At 39.1% G+C, this 22,925-nt stretch overlaps 1 protein-coding gene across 1 annotated transcript in view; it reads left to right on the top strand.

Moving 5' to 3' along the window:
* LOC126095275 (sodium channel and clathrin linker 1-like) overlaps positions 1 to 22,925 on the top strand; it is a 106,955-nt gene that overhangs the window by 34,242 nt on the left and 49,788 nt on the right. The window contains exons 3-5 of the mRNA XM_049910033.1: positions 12,193 to 12,357; positions 21,609 to 21,731; positions 21,805 to 21,994. Of these exons, the coding sequence (XP_049765990.1) occupies positions 12,193 to 12,357; positions 21,609 to 21,731; positions 21,805 to 21,994 (478 nt within the window). The remainder of the gene's footprint in view (positions 1 to 12,192; positions 12,358 to 21,608; positions 21,732 to 21,804; positions 21,995 to 22,925) is intronic.

Here is a 22,925-nt window from a genome sequence, read left to right on the forward strand (position 1 = left end):
ATCAGACTTATAAACGAACTTCTACTCTTGAAAATAAAATTGATTGCAAGCAAAAAGGAAACAGAGTCAATCAATATGAGAGAAACAATAACTAAGGCATGCCAATACATTCATCTAAAACATAAAGACCAGATGCTCTTAATGGAAAAGCTTGTGTGATCTAGAGAAGTATAAGCAAGGTACAAGCTGCAGCTGATCCCTTTGTCCCAACCAAGGAGTTAGACCAGTACTTGACTTTTAGCAATAAGTGTCATTGTCCCATAAACAAAGCAACAAAGCGTAGACTTACTGATTATTTCATGGAAGTATATGACAGTAGTTGCGAAAAATTCTGTCTTGAGGTGACAACGCCGTTGAAAAATCCTTCAGATTTTCATTTACTGTACAGGACAGTGTCACAATCCAAATGATGAAACTTACTGTTGGCCCACTGCTGCTCACAATAACTGCTGCTCTCTAAACATTGAAGCTCTTGCCTGGACAACACCGCAGAAACACTCAGTCCCATCAAAATACAAGCACTAGAGATCCAATTGCTAAGAAGAATAGCTGGGTACATTCTTGAGATGATAGTACTACCCAGAGGGCAGATGTTTAGGAAGACCAAGGAAACTCAATAATTTCAACCAAGAGGGCTAACAACCAAATACTTAATACATGCAGAGAGAAGAAGAAGAAGAAGAAGGAAGAAGAAGAGATATCATATTAAAATATGATTTTTTAAAGTTTTTTAATTACATATAAAACTCGAGTCTGATATAAGAGAGGTCCCAGGTGCATTAATCTCTCCAGGTTAAAGAAATAATTAGAAAATTAAACACAACAGACAGGTTGCCCCAGGATAAATGATCAATACTCAAGGAACATTCACTTGAAGCAAAAACATTCTTCTGAACGTATGCATTTTGTTTACAATGTGTCACACTAGTGTAAACAGAAGTTCAAACGAATAACTTGATACAGGACACGTGGGCTATCAAGTCAGGAAACTACCTCAAATTGGCTTACAGTACGTATATACATCCCAGTGCCTACATGTCATGTGAGATTTTCATTATTATCTCTCTTTATGCGAATTATTAAGTCCTAGAGAAAGAATTAATGGTACTTTTTTTATAGGAAATTTAATGTAGTTTAATTTTAGTCTGTGACACGTTTTCGCTACAGGCCATGGATTTTGAGTTTTCAAGGAAAACATACGAAAGTAACTTTAAATGTGTTCTGTCTCAGAAAACTTTGGAATAGGGCATATGTACATATTTAGCTTTTTCTTCAAATGATTGTTCCTGTCATAACCCTGAATAATGACCATTCTTTCTGAGGCAATTGGTATACATGGACTAGCATATATGTTAAAATAAGTATGTGTTACACATACCATTATTTTTATAAAAAGCTTAACTCGGATGGAGAGGTGTTCAGTCAGGAAGGCGAGTTGCAAGCTGTATCCCTGTGCCAAGAGTGCAGAGAACAAAGTGACACCACAAGTCACCATTTCATCTGCTCCGTGTGATCTCATCTGCGTGTGAGAGTGGTGGGGAACAGTGAGCTACCTTGCAATCCAATCTATAAGAGTTGTGGGGAGAATTGAGCAAGTGAACTACCTTGTGATCCAATCCCTGAGAATGGTGGGGAGAAGAGAGGCATTGAGCTACCTTATGATCCAATCTCTGAGAGTGGTGGGATGCTGTGAGCTAGTGGACAGCTTATGGTCCAATTGGTGAGAGTGTTGGGAGATCCGAGCTATTGGGAGGGGAGTGATGCCTGGGTTGCCTTGTGGTATGATCGTACCGCATGGTGGCTGAAGACCGCATCTTATATAATCACTGAAAACACATTCCAAATGCGATGCTAAGTCAAAAGATAAGAAGTAACATATCTCTCAAAAGTATGTAAATGCTTATTGAGCTTCTTAAATGTGAGGTTATCTTTTTGAATGAAGCATGGAAACATGATGTGGAAAGAGTTTTCTATCTCAGTATACCATTCTAAAGAAGCAGTCAGTCATTAGGCTATGGTAGCTGCTCAGTCAGGGTGGCGGATTACCAAGTGAAGAGACCCAGGTTCGATTCTCGGCTAGGTCGAAACTTTTTTATTTTTTCCACTTGGGAACTGGGTATTGTGTTGTGCTGGCTTTCATAGTGTCATAATTGACATTGCTATTGAGATGACAGAATGAGTGCGTCCTTACAGCCAATAAATTGAAAAATAAAAAAATAAATGGAGCTTTCTTTATTTCCTATTGTTTTTGTGGATGAGAAAAGCTTCACATACTAACAAGGTATGCAAATTCACATGTGCATTTGGTCTATAATACATTTTTTTAGCTTGGGAAACATTTTCCTAAGGATGTAGCAAAGGGCAGCATTGCAGCAGCCTACCAGAGAATTTTCACTTTGTCCATTATAGTGATCAGAGATGCATTCTGAAATTAGATGAACTACCATTTATTTTTTCTGAATCACCTATCACCCCCTCCAGAGAAGAATTTGGCTCTTTGAATCAATTCAGGAGTGGACTGTCCATCTCTCTCTCTTTCTTTATATTTATATATGTTCATAGGAGTTTTTGGTTTATTTTCACATGTAGAATCACCTCACAAATTAAGTGACATTACTGCTGAATCAACCTGTGTGTGTGTGTGTGTGTGTGTGTGTGTGTGTGTGTGTGCGGGCACATGCGCGCATGCCTATACACAGTGTGATTTAGTAGTAATGCCACATAATATGAAGCTTACTTTTAAGTAGAATGCTAATGCACTGTGTTCACTGTGCACTATTGTTTCATGTCCTGCTAATAAGTGACCAAACCACTGCTAGTGTCTCCTTCTTTGTAACTTCATAATTCCTCTCAAGATATGTTAACAACATACTAGCAAATGTAATCGGGCAGTGTTTCGTTCCATTTGAGTAGGTATTTCACGATGCAGATGGATCCAGTGTCATATTCTGATACATCGGTAGCCAGATGAGAAGGTACTTTAAAGTTTGAATGTACTAGCAGTGGTGACTCCGCTAAACTATTTTCCTATTATTAAACTCCACCATGCAATCTAGCAGCTGCTGCCAAGGTGTGTTCTGCTTTAGAAACGCTTATAAATGATGTGCATTCAAAACCTCTTGTGTTAGAAACTTCCTGTTATAACCCAGCATTCCAAGGTATGATTTTAATTGTTTTTATTAGATAGTTCTGTAAATATGCTTATCTACAACAAAATTGCAATAATGGAAGCTTAATAATTATTCCTTGTGAATATAATATTGTAAAAAGTTGGTCTAATGTTTAAAGGTGTTCATTCCAAGTTTTCAAAGTGACTACACTGTCTTCCATGTAAAATAATGCCTTTTTACATAGTTTCTTGCCTGTGGTTTTATCCAAAGGTCTAATAATTGCAGATCTACCTTCAAAAACAAATGCTTTATATTTCCTGGACTCTGCATGTAACTAAACCTGCCAGTACTCTGACGTAAGGTCCATTGTGCTTATATATTTCATTTCTGTAAATTTCAGCAGTAACTCTTCAATGATTGGAGACCAATCCCCTTCTGGTTCTATGATTTTGTTCATTGTTCCGGCATCTGATAAAACCATACCGATCCATTCTATTTTCTGATAGCTACCAATGGCTTGTTGTAATAACTAGGTTGATGATCCTATTACATCCTGTGAGACCATTCTACTAATTTCTTCTTTTACTACATCTTTTGCTGCTATTGCTATGGTATAGGGTTTTACAAAAAGCAGTTTGTGTAGCTTTACCTTCAGTATACCCTCAATTTGTTTAATCATCCCATGTTTTAAAGAAAAAATATCTATGTGTTTAATCCACAGTAACATTAGGTCTGACTTCTCATGTAATGACGTTCCCGGAGCTTTGTTAACTATAGACACTATATCTTCCTCCTTAACTTTCATATTATAATTATATATAAAATTCTCTATACTGTTGTACATAACTGTTTCAGCAGTGTATGATATTTTATCATTACTCAGAGCAGTTGTATCTAAATATAGTGTCACACTTGTCTTATTTATCTCATAAGGAAATATCAGTACGCCCTCTTACAATCCAATATAATCCTATGTTCTGATAACTAATTTACTCCTATAATTACCAGTACAGTTAAACGTGGTACTAAAAAATGGGGTATTCAAAGGCATATCTTTGTGGACTAAATTTTCCTAATAATTCGGTATAAATTTGCCTACCTCCCCCCATGAACCATGGACCTTGCCATTGGTGAAGAGGGGCAGCAGCCTTTTCAGTAGTTGCAAGGGCAACAGTCTGGATGATTGACTGATCTGGCCTTGTAACAATAACCAAAATGGCCTTGCTGTGCTGGTACTGCGAACGGTTGAAAGCAAGGGGAAACTACGGCCGTAATTTTTCCCGAGGGCATGCAGCTTTACTGTATGATTAAATGATGATGGCGTCCTCTTGGGTAAAATATTCTGCAGGTAAAATAGTCCCCCATTCAGATCTCCGGGCAGGGACTACTCAAGAGGATGTCGTTATCAGGAGAAAGAAAACTGGCGTTTTACGGATCGGAGCGTGGAATGTCAGATCACTTAATCGGGCAGGTAGGTTAGAAAATTTAAAAAGGGAAATGGATAGGTTAAAGTTAGATATAGTGAGAATTAGTGAAGTTCGGTGGCAGGAGGAACAAGACTTCTGGTCAGGTGACTACAGGGTTATAAACACAAAATCAAATAGGGGTAATGCAGGAGTAGGTTTAATAATGAATAGGAAAATAGGAATGCGGGTAAGCTACTACAAACAGTATAGTGAACGCATTATTGTGGCCAAGATAGATACGAAGTCCACACCTACTACACAGTAGTACAAGTTTATATGCCAACTAGCTCTGCAGATGACGAAGAAATGGAAGAAATGTATGATGAAATAAAAGAAATTATTCAGATAGTGAAGGGTGACGTAAATTTAATAGTCATGGGTGACTGGAATTCGGTAGTAGGAAAAGGGAGATAAGGAAACGTAGTAGGTGAATATGGATTGGGGGTAAGAAATGAAAGAGGAAGCCGCAGGGTAGAATTTTGCACAGAGCACAAATTAATCATAGCTAACACTTGGTTCAAGAATCATAAAAGAAGGTTGTATACATGGAAGAAGCCGGGAGATACTGACAGGTTTCAGATAGATTGTATAATGGTAAGACAGAGATTTAGGAACCAGCTTTTAAATTGTGAGACATTTCCAGGGCCAGATGTGGACTCTGACCACAATCTTTTGGTTATGAACTGTAGATTAAAACTGAAGAAACTGCAAAAAGGTGGGAATTTAAGGAGATAGGACCTGGATAAACTGACTAAACCTGGAAGAAGAATGGGTAGCTTTGAGGGAGGAAGTAGTGAAGGCAGCAGAGGATCAAGTAGGTAAAAAGATGAGGGCTAGTAGAAATCCTTGGGTAACAGAAGAAATATTGAATTTAATTGATGAAAGGAGAAAAAATAAAAATGCAGTTAATGAAGCAGGCAAAAAGGAATACAAACGTCTCAAAAATGATATCAACAGGAAGTGCAAAATGGCTAAGCAGGGATGGCTAGAGGACAAATGTAAGGATGTAGAGGCTTGTCTCACTAGGGGTAAGATAGATACTGCCTACAGGAAAATTAAAGAGACCTTTGGAGATAAGAGAACCACTTGTATGAACATCAAGAGCTCAGATGGAAACCCACTTCTAAGCAAAGAAGGGAAAGCAGAAAGGTGGAAGGAGTATATAGAGGGTCTATACAAGGGCGATGTACTTGAGGACAATATTATGGAAATGGAAGAGGATGTAGATGAAGATGAAATGGGAGATACAATACTGCGTGAAGAGTTTGACAGAGCACTGAAAGACCTGAGTCGAAACAAGGCCCCGGGAGTAGACAACATTCTATTAGAACTACTGACGGCCTTGGGAGAGCCAGTCCTGACAAAACTCTACCATCTGGTGAGCAAGATGTGTGAAACAGGCGAAATACCCTCAGACTTCAAGAAGAATATAATAATTCCAATCCCAAAGAAAGCAGGTGTTGACAGATGTGAAAATTACCGAACAATCAGTTTAATAAGTCACAGCTGCAAAATACTAACACGAATTCTTTACAGACGAATGGAAAAACTAGTAGAAGCCGACCTCGGGGAAGATCGGTTTGGATTCCGTAGAAATACTGGAACACGTGAGGCAATACTGACCTTACGACTTATCTTAGAAGAAAGATTAAGGAAAGGCAAACCTACGTTTCCAGCATTTCTAGACTTAGAGAAAGCTTTTGACAATGTTGACTCGAATACTCTCTTTCAAATTCTAAAGGTGGCAGGGGTAAAATACAGGGAGCGAAAGGCTATTTACAATTTGTACAGAAACCAGATGGCAGCTATAAGAGTCGAGGGACATGAAAGGGAAGCAGTGGTTGGGAAGGGAGTGAGACAGGGTTGTAGCCTCTCCCCGATGTTATTCAATCTGTATATTGAGCAAGCAGTAAAGGAAACAAAAGAAAAATTCGGAGTAGGTATTAAAATCCATGGAGAAGAAATAAAAACCTTAAGGTTTGCCGATGACATTGTAATTCTGTCAGAGACAGCAAAGGACCTGGAAGAGCAGTTGAACGGAATGGACAGTGTCTTGAAAGGAGGATATAAGATGAACATCAACAAAAGCAAAACGAGGATAATGGAATGTAGTCGAATTAAGTCGGGTGATGCTGAGGGAATTAGATTAGGAAATGAGACACTTAAAGTAGTAAAGGAGTTTTGCTATTTGGGGAGCAAAATAACTGATGATGGTCGAAGTAGAGAGGATTTAAAATGTACACTGGCAATGGCAAGGAAAGCGTTTCTGAAGAAGAGAAATTTGTTAACATCGAGTATAGATTTAAGTGTCAGGAAGTCATTTCTGAAAGTATTTGTATGGAGTGTAGCCATGTATGGAAGTGAAACATGGACGATAAATAGTTTGGACAAGAAGAGAATAGAAGCTTTCAAAATGTGGTGCTCCAGAAGAATGCTGAAGATTAGATGGGTAGATCATATAACTAATGAGGAGGTATTGAACAGGATTGGGGAGAAGAGAAGTTTGTGGCACAACTTGACTAGAAGAAGGGATTGGTTGGTAGGACATGTTCTGAGGTATCAAGGGATCACCAATTTAGCATTGGAGGGCAGCGTGGGGGGTAAAAATCGTAGAGGGAGACCAAGAGATGAATACACTAAGCAGATTCAGAAGGATGTAGGTTGCAGTAGGTACTGGGAGATGAAGAAGCTTGCACAGGATAGAGTAGCATGGAGAGCTGCATCAAACCAGTCTCAGGACTGAAGACCACAACAACAACAACAACAACAAATTTGCCTACCTGCCACTCCTGCAATTCTTGCTGTTTTTACACTGTTTACAGGTAATCCAGGGAACATGTAGAACATGTTGTACTGTTCTAAGAAGTATTGATCTGTACCACAGATTTCACTACCGGAATCCACAATGTTGGTCACCAGAATGGTGCCTACGGTTCCATTCAATTTTAAGTGCATATGTCTCTTTGGATTAGTACTTCTGGATTCTGTAGGTCGGAATTTCCTATGATTATTGATGTTGTTATTGTTATCGAGATTACCTGTCCACTGCTGTCTATGCTGTGTATTCCTCTGTTAATTATTTTCAGCTCTAACATTTCTTGGTCTTTGACTGTTGTTATTATTCCAGTTTTTATCAGACTGGGGTATGTTCCCATCAGAATGCCGCCACTCCAATTGAGTGTCTGCAATGTCTAATTGTTCAAAGCAGTCTAAAAGAGGATCCACCTTTCCCTGACCTCTGCCCAAGAGTTTATCCCTTACTCGCCAAGGTAGTCGTCTTATAATTACTTCCAGCAAATGTTTTTCTCTGATTGGACCAGCTAGATACTTAGCTTTATTGAAGTGGTGCTACACAATGTCTCGTTAGCCTTTCCAATTACCACTATTTTGTGAGTAACCCAGATGCAAAGCTACTAAATGCATTTTTTGTCAATTTTGAGTTGAGCACACTATTGTACAGATTTTTTCAGTGCCTACACTATGGAATAGGTTTCAGGGTGCAAAACTCATTATGAATCATTGAAATTGGCTGCAGAAAATCGTGTTCAATTACAAAAGCTGTTAACAGCACACTTGGTTGTAAAGCCCACTAAATGTCAAACATTTGCAAAACCCACCAAGTTCAACAGGAATGGCAGTCACTGTGCCATGTCCAGATGCAAAGCCTCCCAACTAATGGCAGACTTACCAATCTAGAAATTCAAAGCTGCTTTTCAGTTTAGAAGGGATATTTTAGGGATATTTTTCTTACTCAGAGTTAGGTTGGTTGCACTGCAGCGATCATGTACGCAATAGTGAAGCTCTCGCTGCCAATGCATTGTCGAAATATACATAAGCACAGTTCAGCTGATCGCTAGAATGTTTGTTGACATATTTGTGTGAGTGTTTTGAAGAAAATAAGTGATTTTGTGGACGGTTTAAATGCAGAAGATGGTACAAACAAAGTTGGAGTAATTGAAATAGTAGGAATTCTGCAAGAAGTCGAACCCAACATTTTAATTGCAAATGGCTAGAACAAGACCAAGGGTGACATTCCCTCCTAGAAACGGAAGGGGCGTTTTGATCAGTGGAAAAGAAATTATTTTAAAACGGAAAGGTAAGAACTTAAAAAGTATTATTAAAGCAATGTTATGCAATAAAAACTGTGATGACACTTATTGTTATGACATGTGGAAGGATTAGTGAAAGTACAGGTAACTTGGATTTCCAGATTCAAAAAGCCAAACAAAGCGTGTTTACAAAAAGCAAAAAAACAAGATCTGTCTAGTTCGCGGAGAGCCCTTTTACAACTTTGAAGCTGAAGAGGGGAAGAGCATCCAGGAAATGACACAACACCAATCGCAAGTGGTGTAGAACTTTCAGAAGCCAAACTGGGAGACATCAGAAAGCTTTTGGTGCTGCACTTTGGTGAAGATTGGGCGACCAATGACAAAATCAGATTCTACACAGAGGTGTTAGATGAGCAGGAAGCCACTCCTAGAGTCGCTTCTACCGTTGCTGGAATCAATTTTGAGTTGATGGGCAGTGGTGAGGTTTATGTCATTTAAAAGCAATTTTCAACTAATTTCATTTTCTAGAATTTTTTGTGTTTCTACAGTGTCTTGTGATGTAAAAAACGCAATGGTATATTTTGTTTTTAAAAAAAGTCTTGTGTTGAACTTTCATCTTTGTTCTCTTTTTGAGATTAAGTAAGTCAGTTTTTCCTAGTAAAATAATGTTACCTTCATATTTTTATATGCCAATTTTGTAGAATTTTCAGACTTCTCTTTGAAATAAAACATATTCTGTTTATGTTCACAATAATTGAATTCCACTTTTCTGTCCTTCCTAACATCTAACATATCACCAAATAGTGGATTTTGCAATTGAATGCTTGTTTTGTAATTGGATCAATATGTTTGCTAAATCTCCAAACTGCATAAATCGGATGCAAGAACTGCTAAGTCAGTATTTAACTTAAGATTTTAAATCATAAAACATAATCACAGATTTCAGCCATTAATTCTGTGCAGTTAATTATTTTTACTTATTTTTAGAAAAGAATGAAGTCTTTAAATTTAATAGTTTGGATAGGAAGAGTTTTTCGAGATTGTATCAGTTTCGTGCGTCATGCAGTTAACGGATTTTGCATCTAGGCTACTCATATGGTTTGAACCCTAATAATTCCAGAAGTAATTTCTTCTGAGTTCTGCCACTCCAATATTTCAAATTTGCACTCTGAGATACTGTAAGCTCTAAATTCCTGTAATTTAAGCATGCTTCATTGTGCGCATTTTCTATTAAATGACTGAAGACAAAACATATCTTATTATGCCACTCCACATATTTGGTAATTTCCCTGTGACAGTTTTCAAGAAAATCTTAGGCTTGCATCACCAGATGGGGGAAACTTTAGAAATTTGTGGTTTAATGTCATATTCAGCACAGTGGAAAAATCATCTTATTTATAAGACGGTGACTTATCTTTAATTAAATCAGCATTTTGGTTCTTTCTTTCTTTGTGATGTGCAAATTCAGAATTCAGTGTGACATTATTTGTTATCTATATGTGTGCTACTGTTGGTTTCTTTTGAGTTGGCTGGAATCATTTGAATTCCCATCAGTAATGAATTAAAAGCTGTATCTGCAAGGTTTTTATAATATGCTTGGGTTAAATATGCATACAGCTAATCGCAAGTTTCCTTTTACATTCTAGCTTCTGTATTCTGTGTTCTAAATCATTAATCGTGTAATTGTATCTACATATCTAGTTGTTACGTTGTGTAAACTAATTTTTGCTTGTAAAAGTTCCTTCTCAAACCTTTCTGTCCTCTTAAGTAAGTCATCTTGTGTGCCTTCGTAGCATACACACAGATCAATTTGCTGTCTAGTTTACTTGTATCTCGAACCGTTCATCTATCTCTTCTACTTGATTGAAACCCATATCTAACCTTCGTTCTAAACGATCCATTCTCCCATTTATCTGTGATGTAAAAGTGGACATTTTTTTTCCACGGTTGAAAATATATCATTCATTCACTCTTCAAAATTTGTGAATTTGTTATCCATGTGTGTTCTGGTGATCTGTCACTGGAGACAGTTTTCAGTATCAAGCCAACACGGTGTACAAGGATGTATGGATTTTTACAGTTGTGTAGACACACACACACACACACACACACACACACACACACACACACACACACCGCTGTCTTTGCAGCATATTCTGTACGAGCTATGGGGTACTGCTCAAAGAAACAGATTTTACAATAACTGATCATTCCGCCCTATTCAGTTCACTTGCGTGCTGGTATTGTATCTCTGGCATCAAGACTTACTGGCACTTATTTGCACATTTCCACATAGTTTAGTGTTTGTAATTATGTGAACTTGGTGTAACACTGATCTTTTCTGTTAGATAAGCAGACATTGTTGAACCTACAAATGGCAAATCTTTAGCTGTTGCTGTTACAGTATTCTGCACATTCCTCAAGTTTGGATTCATTCTTGGATGTAGAAGTTTTCAAGAATGTTACTGTAAGCATGTTGAAGTGGGTACTGAAGTAAGTCTGTATACACTGGGAGAACAGTGATGACATGTTTTTGATTATTTCTGTTACTGTCTTTATAAACGGGCAGGAAAAAAAATGTTAATTGTTATCCAAAATTTTTAATAATTGACTGAAACAAAGTGATCAGAAGAAAGTTTGGTGAATATCCATTTTGACACTGAAGAGTTTTTATCCTAGTGTAAGTGCTGGATGTGGCTTTAAATGTATAAAAATTGTGACAAAATTATTTCATGAACACTGTTCAGGTATTATGAACCTCTTGTGGAATAAATCGTACTTTACAGATATTTTGGAGTTTCTGTGAGGAACACGTGAAATGAAACGTGCATTTTAACTTAACTGTAGCAAAATGAGATAGGTTCCTTCAGTTTGTTGGTTGTTTGTTCAAAGTAGCAGAGACTTGTTCTGGAGTATGAAATTATGTATGTTTCTTGAGTTCTCAAAAAAAAAAAAATAAATGTAAAGAAGGGGTAGCTTTTACTTTAATAAGTATTTTAGGCATACTGAGGTGTAGGTTGTGCTTTGTATAGCCCACCATCCATTAGGACTAACTGATGCTTTGGTTAGTACTGATTTAGTGTTGAGTCTGCCCTTGCATATTGATAAAAGTATGTAGATACTAATGGAAACATATTTTTGGTGTACGTTTACCACCATTTTTGAAGATAAGCTATATATGTTGTGATTGTTCATGTTCAGAATCTCATTTCTCTTTCTCTCTAAGGCATGTCTCTCCTGTCACACAGCATATTATGAATACCTTTTCTTTAGCACTTGTTTGTCATAGATCTTAGTCTGTGTTTTCCTTTTTCTAGATTTTTGTTTTTTTTTCCCTGTTTAGTTTTCTGTTCTTCATCCATCTCTTTCAGCTAATGATGGAACGAATTTTGGTTCTTAGCCCTGCTCCTCTTTCAGAAGTTGCAGAAGAAACCTTTTCTGTCTGACTGAAAGGGAACAAGTTTTGTGTGAGCAAAACATTTCTGTCTTTGTCACATGTTTATTGTGTCCCATATTTGTATCTTTTGTCTCACTTACATTGTGTATACTACATCTAACCTTTTCCAGAGAGAACATGCACAGTTGAAGAATGAACTTAAGAAAGTTCTTCATGAAAATGATGTACTGTCTGAAAAGCTGAAAGTGAATCTGGATTCAAAAGTATGTTCCAGAGACCACAAGAATTCAGATCTTGTGTCAAATCTGGAAAAGCAGCTCCAGGCTGCACTTCAGGTACTGTTGAATTAACTAATTTACAGTACATCTCTTAATCACACACAAAATAAAGAAAAGGCAACCATTTGCCTTTAGAATACTAACATGTGCAGCATAGACAATATAACAGGACATGGTATTAACTAGCTTTTGATCTCTAGCTCTTTTTATGGTGGAAAGTACACACATTCACACACAAAACAGTACAGACACCCAAATGCTCACTACCATGGCTCCTTGACATTTCTTAACCAATGGTTTAGATATAATTATGTACTCAGATATTGTACTGTCTCATAGGATATATTTTATAGTAACTGAGGTAAGTGACCAGAATGGCTAAAAAGTGCAGAGCTGCTAGGAATTATATATATTGCATTATAATAGTATTGCTGAAATATATCACATGTAGCAGTGATTGATGAATTAAAACCACGACAGTTCTGGTGGAAGTATATTTCCATGTTATCAAAAGCTTTCTGCAGTATTACTATTGGTTGAAGAAGTACTGCATCTATAGTTTTGTGGGACCAGTCATATTTGATCCCATACTGTAATATTTCTTTCTCTAATCTTGATTGGAGGATCATTGATTGTTATCAAAAGGCAGCTTATTCAGAGAAAACTAAATCTGAATTTTTGGTATCACTACAGTGTAAAAATCACAGTCAACATTAAGATTTTTTACTATCTTTATTATAATATTTGTATTACATTTTCAATAATATTAGATTTTGTTTAACGGAGTTGAATCTCAGAATTGTATTTCTTCAGACATTTAACATTGCTAAACATTAACAGATCTATTGATGAGAATCAAAGAGCAGAAACTGTGTGACATCTTGAATAAGTTAAAAGTTACAAGCCACAAACTCCAATTATCTAAAATCCAGCTATCCAGGTCACCTATTGTCCAGATTGCTTTGAGGAAAAAAAAATGTACAACTAAAAATGTTGGTTTTCTTTGATATTTATTACAGTATATAGTACACTATAAACTAATGTATTGTTCTGAAATTAATCTGAAGCGAATGTATTAAAAGACAAAAATCTTCCAGTGCACAATGAATACAGTATGCAAATTGTTGTACACACAATGTGAGCATTGTTGTGTGTATGGCACTCATCATATTGTGACCTATATCAGTATGTGTCGTGTCCTTAATGTATAGACTGATTTGTCCCTATATATTCCATCTTCTGTGTCTTTTGCTTTGCTTTGTGCACATGGTTTACTTTACTGCCCAGCATATGTCTTCTGAAAGGAAATGATTTGTTTTATCGTTGGCAGACAAAGTAAATGTCCTTGAACAATTAGGCAAAAGCATGAGTGGTAAGCAGTTAGGTGAGATGTTTAGTGTGGGAACGTCTTCAGTTTCAGACATAAAAAACAAATCCTCAGTTTTAAACTTTGTGTTTGTCCTTGAGAATGAAGATGGGATTTCATTGAGCAAAATCAATGAAAACAGCAGGGGGGGGGGGGGGGGGAAAGCTTGAAGAGGCTGTGTTCAAGTGGTATTTGCAGCAGCGAGCATTGGAAAACCCTCTTTAAGTGCCATTTGTTTGCAAAAACCATCTTTTAGCTGAGAAAATTAACAGTTTGTGTTAATTTAAAGTGAGCAATAGCTGGCTACAGAATTTCAAGGCAAGGCACTGTATTAGCAAGATGAAGTTTAATAGTGAAAAACTATCATACACCCAAAAGCAGCAGAAAATTTTATTGAGAAATTCAAAATTTAAGCAGATCCTTATGACCCTGGATTTTCGTTCAACAAAGATGTGAGGCTTTACTTGGAAGGCCTTGTCTAAAACAACTTTAGCTTCTAAAAGGAAAACTATTGTTTCTGGCCATAAGGTTTGTAAAGACTGTGCTAATTCTATGGGAAATCACAATATACCCCTTCTGTAGATAAGAAAATCGAAAAAAAAAAAAAAAAAAAAAAAAAAAAACAGGATTTCAAATATGTCAAAAAATTTCCCATCTTTCACAAGAATCAACCAAAGGCCTGAGTGATTGCTACTTTTTTTCGTAAATGGTATGATTCAATTTTTGCAACTGGTGTAAAAAAAAAAAAAAATACCAAAAGGCCTACTGCCAAATGAAACGAATTTGCTCCAGCCAATGGGTCAGTTAGTTACCATGTTACAAAAGACAACTGTTGAGGAAGCTTTTGATAGAAGTAAATGAAGGTGGCGTTGCAACTCATCACCAACAATTAAATATAAAAGACTGCTCTCAGATGGTGGCAGAAACATGGAATATGATGAAGACAACCACATTAAAAAGAGCCTGGAATAAATTGAAAGGCATTTCAACCAAAGATGAGGTACAGAAAGACAAAGGTGAAAAGAAGAAGCATGAAAAGGAAGAGGAAGAAACAGAAGTGGTAGAGGATGAAGTATCACTTGAGAAAATAAGAAAGATCCTTTTAAAAATTCCTGGACATTCAGATTGCGGTGCAGAGGATATAGGTGAGTTACGTGGTTGTGATTCTTCGGACCTGGATTCCAAATACTCATTGATGATGAAATCATTCAAATTGTGAGAGAAGAAACTGATGGCCAGGTGGGTGACAGTGTCGCTGAACCAGATGCGCGACCTTTAGCTGGTGAAGCATTTGCGTGTCTAACATGGGTGAGGCAGCAGCCTGATTCTGACAATATACAGCCTCTCACCATCAAGTGGATGCGAGACATCACTGGATGGAAATGACTGAAGACAGCAAAATAAGTGACTCTGACCGTTATGTTCAAGAAGTAATACTACATAACTACTGTACTGTACAAAATCTAAACAACATTGTTTTGCAATCATTAAATTAATATTACAGTAGTATGTAAATACAAATTTAGCTGTTTTAAAAAGAAATTACCTGCGTTCATGATTTATTCAATTATCTGGATATTTGGTTATCGTTATCAGGTCTGGTACTGAGTCATCTGAATAATTCGAGTTCCACTGTGGGTTCTTTTGATATCAGCAGTTTATTCACTAATATACATGTACAGGAGGGCATAAACATTCTTAGACTTACTAGGTAAATCAGAAGTTAACCCAAGTTTCACAGGTGACATAAGTTTAGCAACACATACTTGACTAACAAAAAAGCCTGGAGTGAAAGCAAGTGCTGGCTAATGGTTGTGCAGCAACTTAAGTACTCCTGTGCAGAGATTTACTTTAGAGTCTCATGAGATGAGGATGCATATCATGTGGCACACAGGAGAAAAGTAATGCCGCATTTGCAGCACTGCAATCAGCTGCATGCACTGCTGACTGGCGATGCTGGTGCCTGTTGGGAGTCTGCTGGAGTCTGACACATACACAGAGGGATGTTTATGTTGCTGTTGTTGTCTGGTATGAACACAGCAGGATGTGTGCGACCATAGTTCGGATTGCCGCATGTATCTGGCTTCAGCAGAGGACGCTGAAGGTACGGCAGTCCACCTGCCACATGTGTGTTCCATGGTGGTACATTGCCAGGTGAGTGGCCAGAAATCACAGACCCTCTCCCCTTCAAAAGAGATTGTGAAGCCATCGGTCACAGACGGCTGGGAGGGGTAGGGGGAGGAGGAGATGAACGAGAGATGGAGAAGGGGTGCTGAGGGCAATAGAGGCACCAAAAAGTGTAGAACAGGATGAGCACACAGTGAGTTTGGAGGGGGAAGTAGTAATCCATAATGTGAGTGCGCTAGGTAGATGAAGCCGTTGGAGGCTGTGGCACCAATTATGCAGAAGGAGCAAATGGATTGGAACATGTGAAGGAAAGGCACTGGAGGAAAAGGAAAACCTGTGCACAAAGAAGGCACAGAAGAAAACATTTGCATCAGAGATTCACAAAAGGAAAATGGAAGACCCATCCAGAAAAGTTGGTGTCCGACTGGCGAGGAAGTGGAGCAATGCCACGCAGACTGTGGTCCAAGTTCCAAGTGCAGAAGCAGCAACAGGTGCAAAAGGCTGCAGTATGGTAGTGGACTCGCATGGTGAGGTGTGTAGGAGTGCAGTGCTGCATGTAGGAGTTTGGTGGAGCATGTAGGAGCACAGTGGCATGTGTAGGAGTGCAGTAGGTTACATAGGAACATGGTGGCATGCGTAGGAGTGCAGTGGCAACCCAGATTGTGTTGTTGGGAACAATCAAACAAAAACAGGCAATTCAGTTGGTTGTTGAAAAATAATCAACTCTACATATCAGTTGGATTATTCATTCATCCTTTTGAGTGAAACCAGTCTATGGGAGCAACCAAACGGAAAGGTAAAGGTCCCGAGTCCGAGTCTCGGTCTGGCGCACAGTTTTAATCTGCCAGGAAGTTTCAAGTTTCAAATGGAAACAGTTGACACAATCTGGTGGTGTTTTGTGTGCTGACTGAGTTATTCATTGTTCCTTTTCAAATGAAACCAGTCTTTAGTTTTTGAGTTGGTTAAAGCATATATTCTTTTGTTCATTCAACTGAAACCACTGTTTAGTTGTCTGAATTACCCAGTTATTCTTCTGAGTGAAACCAGTCTGTAGTGCTTGCATTAGGTGAAGTAAAGCAGTGGCATATGATATAAACTGGGGTATGTATACACCCAGAAAGTAGCCCCACACCAGGTATACATGAAGGCATCTCAGTGGACGTGTCAAAGTTAAAATAAGCATACAAGTTCTTATTTAATTATGTACTGAAAGACTAATTCTTCTTTTCGCAATATAAAATTGATATATAAATGGATGTGAATTACATTGTTCCAGGTGAAATTAACAACACGTAACTAATAAAGCTTTATTGAGAGTACAAACTTGAACGAGCACAAAAGTTCTGTTAGGGGTATGCGAAGAATGCATGCCAGATTTTTGCAACTGTTTGCAGTCTGTTTTACCAAAAAGATGCAATGATCCATTAATTATAAAAAGGAGCCTCTGAGCATCCTGCATGCTCCATGTCAGTATTCTGTTGCAGCCATGGCCAGGGCAACAGATGGCAGAAGGAGGTGGCCAATTGCCACTAACGCAGGTCCCGGCAGTGCTGCACTCGTGCTGGCCACTGCACCACCTCCTCATGCTGGCTGCAAACTCGACCCTGGTATTAGTAGGAGGAGCCTGTGGCGGTTGTGCCACATGCCTGTCCCAATGACTGTTGCCCTCATGGTAAAGGGTGAAAAAGTATGGGAGTGAAATCACTCAAACAGAGACTGAGAGAAAACATTCATATAACTGGTGCAAGTGACAGATACTTGCGGCAGTTGGTTGTCTCGCATCTAAGGAAACCACACAAACTAGACGAGTGAGCACAAATGTTCCGCAATGGCCACAGTCGACAGAGAGCCGGAGTCAACAGAGAAGTATGTCAGTCGGTTGTCTTGCACGGAATGAAAACATTCAGACCCATCAGCGAGTGAAAACGTTAATATAATGGCCACAACAAATGGAGACTTGTTTTAGTCGGTTGTTGACTGAAACCAATTAAACCCAGTGTGTGAGTGAAAACATTCATATAGCCCAATTTGCCACAGAGAACAGTTGCATTTGATTATTTCATTCAACTGAAAAAGTTGACTGAAGAAAAAAGCAGTTGCCTGGCCAGTCATTTGTTGAAAACAGTCAGTCATCCCATCACTACGATATGGAGGCGCCAGAAGGCACTGAAGCAGGAGGCAACTGAGTAGGAGGCACCAGAGCAGCAGGTACCGGAGCAGCTGGCACCAGAATAGAAGGCACTGGGGCAGCAGGCACAAGAGTAGGAGTCACCGGAGCAGGTGGTACTGGAGCAGGTGGCACCGGAGCTGGTGGCAGTGGAGCTGGTGGAACCAGAGCTGGAGGTCCCAATGATGCTGAAAATGGCAGGGGCCGTTTTGCAGGAGCTGGCAGGGCCTGCAGAGCTGGAGCTGGCAGGGCCTGCAGAGCTGGAGCTGCTTTGGAGGTGGCTTCTGGGGTGTAGGAATTGGCAGAGCCTGAAGAGGTAGGATTGTTGGAGAGGGTGGTGGAGCCAAAGGATTTGCCAGAATTGGAGAAGGCAGCAGAGGCCGAGGAAGTGCTGGAGCAATAGGGAGCAACAAAACCTAAGGAAACAGCAATGTAGGCGGTGATACTGAATACAGAGGAGCTGTAGGCAGCGAGCAAAGGCACATTGAGAAGCCTAGAGACATTGAGAAACAAGTTGAGCCAGTGGGTCATGAATCCGAAGCATTGTCGAGCTGTGGAGGATTGAAAATAGCTGCACTGTGTCCTGAGCTGGGGGTAGGCTTCGGAACAGTTGAGACTCTGTCAAAGAAGCTCAGTAGTGCACAGGAAGTGCCATTCAGGGTGGAGAAGCCGTGCTCTTCTGTCTTTCCGTCTGTAGTAAGTGGGGCACTTGTCACCGAACAGTGGTGAGTCGAGTGAGAAATGCCCTGGGATTGACGGCAGCTGCACTGTGTCCTGGCAGTTGCACTGTGTCCTGAACTGGGAAAGGGCATCAGAACAGTTGAGACTCTGTCAAAGAAGTTCAGTGTCATGCAAGATGGAGAAGCTGTGCTGTTCAGTCTGTCCGTCTGTAACATGTGGGGCACTTGTCATCAAACAGTGATGAGTCAAGTGAGCAATGCCTTGGGTAAGATGTTGCAAATGCAGACCCCGTAACTGGGAAAGTTGCAGGAGTGAGCATTCTAATCCAGGACAAGTCTTGGAGATCATGTAAGACCATTCCTCATTGTCTCACTTGTAAGACCTTTCTTCATTGCCACCTTTATGTCTTGGTCTTCACAAGTTGGCGAGGATAGCATGTAATGAAGTTGGTCCACAGCTTACAATGAAAGAACATTTTTATTGGTAGCACACAGATGATTAGTTCACAGTTCTGAGATTAAATGGAAATGATGGAGTTCTCACTATAGTCCAAATCAGTGTCCTAGGTCAGTGTTTGGTCGATGTCTGGTTGATGTCCTAGGTGATGATCTGGCTGGCGTCCTATTCTGTGTCTGGTGCAGGCACATTAGTGTGTTGGACAGAGTCCTGGGCCATATTGGGTCAACACCTGGTTAGAGATTGGATCAACACCAAAGACTGCTAATGAAGATCACTACCAACGGATGAGCTGGTGTTTAACACAGAGGGAGATCAAGAGCTGGCTAGTCATATTCATTGTTTTTCCCATGACTGTGGTGCACTGTTCTATTGCAAGCATTATGATTTTTTCTTGATCTTCAATTAATAATTTGGAACTGTCACTGATTGATTTGAAATAGAAATACTATATGCATACAAGTTACTAAAGATAAAAGTACTCTACTCTGTTGCTAAAGATCGTTTGCAGGACACGGCGTAGAAAAAAAGTCTGCTTACTCTATATAGAGCATTTTGACATATGACTAGGTAACGCTGCACTGAATGTTGCTGGGTTTATGTGTGTTTCACTGTAGACAGTATGCTGCTAGTTGGGTGATAACTTTAGCTGTGGCAGGGAAATTGCACTGAGGCAGCTGCGCCGTGTTGTAGAAACCCCTTCTCATATGAAACCTGCTGAACTGCATTCCAGTTACTGCATCATATTTTTGCTACGGCTTTACTGTATGGTTAAATGATAATGGCGTCCTCTTGGGTAAAATATTCCGCAGGTAAAATAGTCCCCCTTTCGGATCTCCGGGCGGGGACTACTCAGGAGGATGTCGTTATCAGGAGAAAGAAAACTGTCATTCTAAGGATCGGAGCACGGAATGTCAGATCCCTTAATCGAGCAGGTAGGTTAGAAAATTTAAAAAGGGAAATGGATAGGTTAAAGTTAGATATAGTGGGAATAAGTGAAGTTCGGTGGCAGGAGGAACAATACTTTTGGTCAGGCGATTACAGGGTTATAAAAACAAAATCAAATAGGTGTAATGCAGGAGTAGGTTTAATAATGAATAAATAAAAAGGAGTGTGGGTATGCTACTACAAACAGCATAGTGAACGCATTATTGTGGGCAAGATAGACACGAAGCCCACACCTACTACAGTAGTACAAGTTTATATGCCAACTAGCTCTGCAGATGACGAAGAAACTGAAGAAATGTATGATGAAATAAAAGAAATTATTCAGATAGTGAAGGGAGACGAAAATTTAATAGTCATGGGTGACTGGAATTCGGCAGTAGGAAAAGGGAAAGAAGGAAACGTAGTAGGTGAATATGGATTGGGGGTAAGAAATGAAAGAGTAAGCCGCCTGGTAGAATTTTGCACAGAGCACAACTTAATCATAGCTAACACTTTGTAAAAGAATAATAAAAGAAGGTTGTATACATGGAAGAATCCTGGAGATACTGAAAGGTTTTACACAGATTATTTAATGGTAAGACAGAGATTTAGGAACCACATTTTAAATTGTAAGACATTTCCAGAGGAAGATGTGGACTCTAACCACAATCTATTGGTTATGAACTGTGGATTAAAACTGAAGAAACTGCAAAAACGTGGGAATTTAAGGAGGTAGTTTCCCCTTGCTTTCAGCCGTTCGCAGTACCAGCACAGCAAGGCCGTTTTGGTTAGTGTCACAAGGCAAGATCAGTCGATCATCCAGACTGTTGCCCTTGTAAGTACTGAAATGCTGCTGCCCCTTTTCAGGAACCACACATTTGTCTGGCCTCTCAACAGATACCCCTCCGTTGTGGTTGCAGCTACGGTACAGCTATCTGTATCGCTGAGGCACGCAAGCCTCCCCACCAATGGCAAGGTCCATGGATCGGGGCGGGGGGGGGGGGGGGGGGGGGCGGGGGGGCGGGGGGGCGCATTACTTAAATATACCAAATTTCTGTAAATTTTTCCTAAAATTTATTTTATGGGTTGAAAAAATATTAAATTAGTTGATCAATATTCACCTTGAAAATGTTGAAATTGGTGAGTGATGATCAGTCCTGCAGAACAGAATTTTGCAGTGTTCAACTGTCACTTATTTTTTGTAAGGCTTCAGTGTAAAAGAGTCACTGACACACATTTTAAGACCAACATGACAGTCGTGCAATGTTGAGTAGAAATGTGGCTAATGTGAGAGGAAATAAATGGGGTGGGCACTGATAAGTGAAGGAAAAGAGCTTTCTTCTATTTCTGTAATGGTGCTTTGCAGGTATTCTGAAAAAGGGAAGCAGTATGTGAAAGATGTTGTTTCTTTTAGTGAGCATATATACATATTGGTTAGTGCACATGGGATTAGTAGCCTTCTTTTCACATTTTTATACCAAATAGGTCAGTTCATGTGGTTTGAATTAGTCTTATTTATTTAGTGTGTTGTTATTGCATATTGTATGTCCAGTTTGAACTAAACATACTGTTTATTTATAACAGGAGAAGGAAGTAGCTGTTGATATATGGCGAGTAACTGTTAAAGAAGTTGATATTTTAGAGAAGGAGTTAAAGCTTTATCAAAACAGTACACATGTGGAAACAGCCTACAGGGAGCTTAATAAGGTGACCCACTATTTGTGTAAATGAGTTATAGATGTAATAATATGTTATTTGCCTAATTATTGGATGATTGCAGACAAAGGAAGAATACTCTGTTGCTCTGAAACTCTTAGAAGCAAAATTGGTGGAAGTTAGTAGGGATGAAAGCAAAGAAAGGCTTAGAAATAAAATCCTTGAAAAAGATTTAATAGAAGTTAAAAATCAAAAGGAGGCTCTATCAAAAGAACTACAAGAAAATAGTTTACTGCTGAAAGAAGTTTTAGAAAGTAAGTGTAATATTTTATCCCTTTATTAAAATATCTGGCAAAGTATTCCACAGATCTTTAAACTCCTTTTGTCAACATCCTTCATCTTATTGTCAGTGACTTATAGTCATAAAAAACGTATCTTGTGTGCGAATTTTTTAACTGTTGCAGCTGTTATTATCAATGTCACTGACTAACATAAGACAGCTGACAGTGCAGTTATTAAATTAGTATTTTGTGAATTATGCTTTGTGCTAGTGGATTAACACCTTCCATTTCTTGATTCTGTGAAGTTTTTTCCTCTGAGTTAAACATATTTTAATTTCCATCATTAAAGAAATAGTTTCCATGACTTAAACAATGGAAAATCCAAGATGGAATGTAACAATATAATGAAAAGGGTAGTGGCTACTCACCATATAGCAGAGATGCTGACTTGCTGAAAGGCACAACGAAAACACTGTCAGAAAGTAAGAATTTTTGTTGTGTCTTTCTGTGACTCAGCATCTCCACTATATGGTAAGCAGCAACTATCCTTTTCATTAGATGATAATTAATTGAAACCCTCAGCCACCGAGGACACAGATGAATAGCACAACTGCAGGGACTTACCCCGTGCCCGCTTCCTGTGAGACCCACATTCCCAACTGTCCACAATCTACGTACGTAATGTACCTGATAGATATTTGCCCATCCACTCATTACTCGCACACACTAAGATGACGATTCCCGTAAGAGTTCAAGCAACCTGTGCACATTCACACAGGTTATCCTCGGTGGCTCAGATGGATAGAGCGTCGGCCATGTAAGCAGGAGATCTCGGGCTCGAGTCCCGGTCGGGGCACACTTTTTCAGCTGTCCCGATCGAGGTATATCAACAACACCTCCCGGCAGCTGAGGGTTTAAATTAATTATCATTTATTCTAGAGAAGCTGCACGGCCATCAGTAGTA

The sequence above is a fragment of the Schistocerca cancellata genome, chromosome 8, assembly GCF_023864275.1.
Source record: "Schistocerca cancellata isolate TAMUIC-IGC-003103 chromosome 8, iqSchCanc2.1, whole genome shotgun sequence".
NCBI lineage: Eukaryota > Metazoa > Arthropoda > Insecta > Orthoptera > Acrididae > Schistocerca > Schistocerca cancellata.